This window comes from Hemibagrus wyckioides, linkage group LG21, assembly GCF_019097595.1.
Source record: "Hemibagrus wyckioides isolate EC202008001 linkage group LG21, SWU_Hwy_1.0, whole genome shotgun sequence".
Taxonomy (NCBI): domain Eukaryota; kingdom Metazoa; phylum Chordata; class Actinopteri; order Siluriformes; family Bagridae; genus Hemibagrus; species Hemibagrus wyckioides.
Window position 1 is genome coordinate 11,598,841 of NC_080730.1, and position 4,599 is coordinate 11,603,439.

The window sequence follows — 4,599 nt, forward strand, 5'->3', positions numbered from 1 at the left end:
AAATTGAGAGACCTTGAGTGGGTGGCCAGTGCCCTTTCAACTGGCAAAATCAAAAAGTAGGTTCCTGACACAAATACATGTCTATATTTGAGCATTATAAAAGCTGCAGTGTGGTTTGTTGAACCCCTCAGTGGCTTGTCAGTAGACTGCAGTCAACCAGTGTATAAGTGTAAAATGTCAGCATTGCTATATTTAGATATTTCTTTTTTCTTTTTCTTATCTTTAGAACCTACATGAGAGTGAAAGACCTTGTGCAAGCAGATAAAGATAAGGTGAGTTTAATCCTTTAAATACCACAATGATGGAGCATATTATTTTGCCTGAAAATGATAGATTTCAGAATATCTGTTTCCCCAAAAGACAGCTGTGTTTTTGTGATTTTTGGGGTTACAGGTGATGGTGGTGAACCCAAGCTTCTTTAAGTACACTCATGACCGCTGGACAGAGCAACATGGCAGATATCCTTCTACTGGCATGCTGGCCATCGTGTTTGCTCTGCACCTCTGTGATGAGGTAAATGACTCACTTTCTTCCATTCACCAAAACCAAAACTAGCTATATTAGTTTTTCCATTTAATGCTTGTTGAGACCACAATTTCTTTATTATCTGGTGTAGATCAGCACCGCAATCGAACAATAATTAATTGCAGTAAATCTAATGATATGTAACCATCCTAGAAGCCTGCTTGGTCAGCCCAGTCCATAAAATGAACTAAAACATAGGGACAGGTTGTTCATTTTAAAACTCAACATAGCATGATGTAAGTACTTAATTTTGCACTGAGGTCATTCTCAGTTTCTGTGTTATAAATTTGGCACAGCGGTACAATTAACATGATCACAACTAAGATCCTTCTCACGTCCTGAAAATCAGCTTTAATATAGGCACAGTATTATCTGACTAGTCTAAATGGTATTCTCTTGCTTTAATGGTTAATTGATCTAATTGCAACTAAAACCAAAAAGAAAAAATGCAATCAGCTTTGCCAGTAAACATTTTATAATTATATTTCCATCCTACACTGATCTGTGATGAATATGATCACAATTGAGCACAATTCACAGCTCATAGTCAGCTGTAACATTACCACATCTGAGTTTTTTTTTTGTTTGTTTGTTTTAATTGTTGTTCCTGTTTTTTGTCTTAAGTATTGAAGCAGCTCTTAGTCCATAGGCTATAAGAGAATACAAGAGCAGCAAGCTCTTATGAGGATATGAGGTTCATATCTGTATTTAGATTTAAACATAAATAAAGAGCCTGGAAACCAGAAAGCCTCGAGAAGTTAAAGTGGCAGTACTAACAGCATGTCATAAATAAACACTGGAAATGCACTGTACATCATGCAATGGGATTTGCTTAGTTTGTGCTTCAAGCTGAACATCCTGAGTGCTTACTCATGCCCTTATGGAAATAAAAACCTCTAGCTTGAATGACTTTTTGTCTTGCATTCCCAACACACACCTCTGTCTGCAACCTGATGCCCTGTGAACTTTTCTGGCAAGCGTGAAAAATGTATTTATCAATTTATACTGCAGTACAGATATCATTTTGTTGTGTCATGTCCCTTCAGGTGTCAGTGTTTGGATATGGGGCAGACTCACAGGGTAACTGGCATCACTACTGGGAAGACAACAAGTATGCTGGAGCCTTCCGGAAGACAGGTGTCCACAGCGCTGATTTTGAACACGGGATCATTCAGAAATTAGATGCAGAAGGCAAAATTAAACTCTACTCAAAGGTGGAAAATAAGTCTCCTAATGACGTTAAATGAATGAATCAAGGCCACATAAGCATATGACATACTGACACCGAGCCAAAGACGAGCCACAAGCAGCTGTGATCCACCCAGCTATTAAGTGACCACTGTGAGCGACGCTGAACCAAACCCACTGAATAACAAGCTGTATTCTCTCAAGACCAAACAGTCCTCTATTATTATTATTATTATTATTATTATTATTATTATTATTATTATTATTATGTAAATGCTCTGTTGTTATATGTGCCTTGTGTTTTATGCTGAAAAAGTGCTTGTGAAGATGCAGAAGCTAAGAAAATTGGGAATATAAACACAGATATGGGGAGCAGCTTGAGGCTGATTTGTAAAACACTGTGCTCCAACTAACAGCCTTATAGACACTGGAGATTTTAGACTGGTACATCCTTAGACTCAGAGTAAATTGCAATGACCAAACCTAATGGTTCATGTCTAAGACAACGCTTGTACTGCATCTGACAGCAATATATATTTTGTATTATAAATTGACTTTGTATTTTTACTACATGGTTCATTGGAGCATATGGAAAATGGCATTGTTTTTTTGGACTGTAATATGTACTGGATATACATATGGATTTTTTTAACAATCGAGGAGACAGTATATAAACACTTATTAAAAGGAAAAGGCCAGGCTTTGCAGCTACAGTGTGTTGTATAAGTTTTCTCACTTCCACCCTGCTCCTCCTAGACGTAAGGGAGTGAATATTTTGCAATGCCGTTCTCAGAATTGGACATATGTGGCATTTCCACAGCAGCAATGACCAAAACAAAAAGTTCAGTTTAGTATCAGATTACTCACTGATAATTTAGTTTCTGTATCACATGCATATGAACACTTCCTGCCTTTCTTAACATGTGGTTTTAGTAATAAGTGCGTCCTGGTTTTAATCATTGGAATGATGGACAGAATTGAAACAAGGATGCTCAGTGTCATTGTGTTATCAATATAATGTGGTTCAATTTATCTTTCAGACTGGTGAAAAAGTGAGCCTTAAATCATTAGTTTTATTTCAGTCTTTCTTGCCACATTTCCTTTTTTATATGCCTGTGGTTTCATTTGTGATTTTATGTTTGTGAATGTATTAAGTTTTTTTTTCCCTATAGACTTCATTGCCCTGTGTCAAATAAGTGTTGTTTCTGTGGTCTACTGAGACTCAGTATTGCCTTGAGCACACATTCACTTAAAAGATAATCATTCCATTGAGATGGAAGGATAGAGAGATAGATAGATAGATAGATAGATAGATAGATAGATAGATAGATAGATAGATAGATAGATAGATAGATAGATAGATAGATAGATAGATAGATAGATAGATGAAATGCATGAAAATAAATCAGTGGACATGAATGTTTTCATTGCATTATTATTTAAAAGTCCAATATTCAAAATGATAAACAACAAAAGGTTGAAATTAAATAGCAAAAAAAAAAAGAGATCACTAATACAGATTACTGTGAGATTTGTTTGAGATATTTTACATAGTTTTTCATTTCAGTTGTACTTCGTCATAGATTTGAAACAAAGAGAAACACTATTTTCATTTGTTATTTCTCTGTATTGGCATTACAAAGCATTAGCCACAGGCCTTACCTTGTACTCAAGTGTGCAAGTAGAAAAATAAAGAAGTAAATCACTCATCTGTGTAGCTTGTTATTTATAAAATAATACAGTTCACACATTATTTTTTAAAATGACTGGACCAGCAATTTGTTCTACTTTCTATGAATTCAGCATACACAACATTTAAATACACATAGCACACATCCACGCTCTGAGGTGTCCGGGATCCAAGCCAAGTTACTGAAAAGGCTCCTGGCTCCAAGTGCATAAAAATCTTTTCAGAAAAGGTTTTTTCTTTTTCTTTTTTTTCTAACCATACTTTAACAAAATCTAGGCCGACCTCTTCTCTAGGCAGGTTATTTTGAATAGCATCCTGTTTACCAGGAAGGCATGAGAGCACAGTATCTTTCCTATAGCATCATTCAAAAAAAAAACCCTACATTTCTTTGAGCTGAAGTGATGAGTTTACAACTGAAGGGCCCTAAAACTTCACATAAAACTAATACTTTAATTTAATTCATATATACAATTAAAGACTTCATTGAGTTATCATGACAACAATCGTTAGTTCTGTATGGTTATAAAGCACAATTCAGGTGGCGTTTCCCTTATATGATTAATGGTTTTACTTCTTTGGACATAGCCATAGTCACATAGCTCTCCAGCTTCAAGGGCATAAACTAGGCTTGTAAGAAATGACAATTTAATTGTCTCTATAATGTTTTATGAGATTTATAAAATGTCACGATATCCAGTGACATTTATACTGATAATATAACATTACCAGACCCGGTAACATTTATGTATTTTGAGTAGGAGTGCCGTAATTTAACGGGTATGCTAGTATGTGTTGGCACTCAAAGAAATGGCAAAAGAGCAATCCTTTTCTTGCCAAAAAATGGTGCTTTTTTGCTCTTCTGTGCCAGTCAGTGCTCAGTAATGCTATCATTATATATGTGTTTTTTGTATACTGAGCATTAATGTAGAAAAGTTCACCAACCTGATAAGTTACGGTCACCCAGCAAGCAGAATCCAGCTGCACAGATGATAAAAGTATGCCTTCCCTATTCTCTTTAAACCAGGACTGGCAAAAATTCCAATTTTCCTGTCTTTGTGAGCAGAAAGAAATAAATATGGCATAAGCCCACCCTGCACAACCGTTTGTGTATAATAAATTACTCTGTGCTCTATAGTATTTATGGCCTATTATTATTATTATTATTATTATTATTATTATTATTATGGTGTATTTAA

General features: G+C 35.3%; 1 protein-coding gene across 2 annotated transcripts in view; it reads left to right on the forward strand.

Annotated features, from left to right (window-relative positions):
- The window catches only part of st3gal8 (ST3 beta-galactoside alpha-2,3-sialyltransferase 8), an 18,977-nt gene extending 15,557 nt beyond the window's left edge, over positions 1-3,420 (forward strand). For both annotated transcript variants that reach the window (XM_058373093.1, XM_058373092.1), the window contains exons 4-7: positions 1-56; positions 227-272; positions 394-513; positions 1,572-3,420. The exon at positions 1-56 is cut by the window's left edge and continues 124 nt beyond it. In XM_058373093.1, coding sequence (XP_058229076.1) covers positions 1-56; positions 227-272; positions 394-513; positions 1,572-1,772 — 423 coding nt within the window. In that variant the 3' untranslated portion in view covers positions 1,773-3,420. The remainder of the gene's footprint in view (positions 57-226; positions 273-393; positions 514-1,571) is intronic.
- Positions 3,421-4,599: the final 1,179 nt, after the last annotated feature.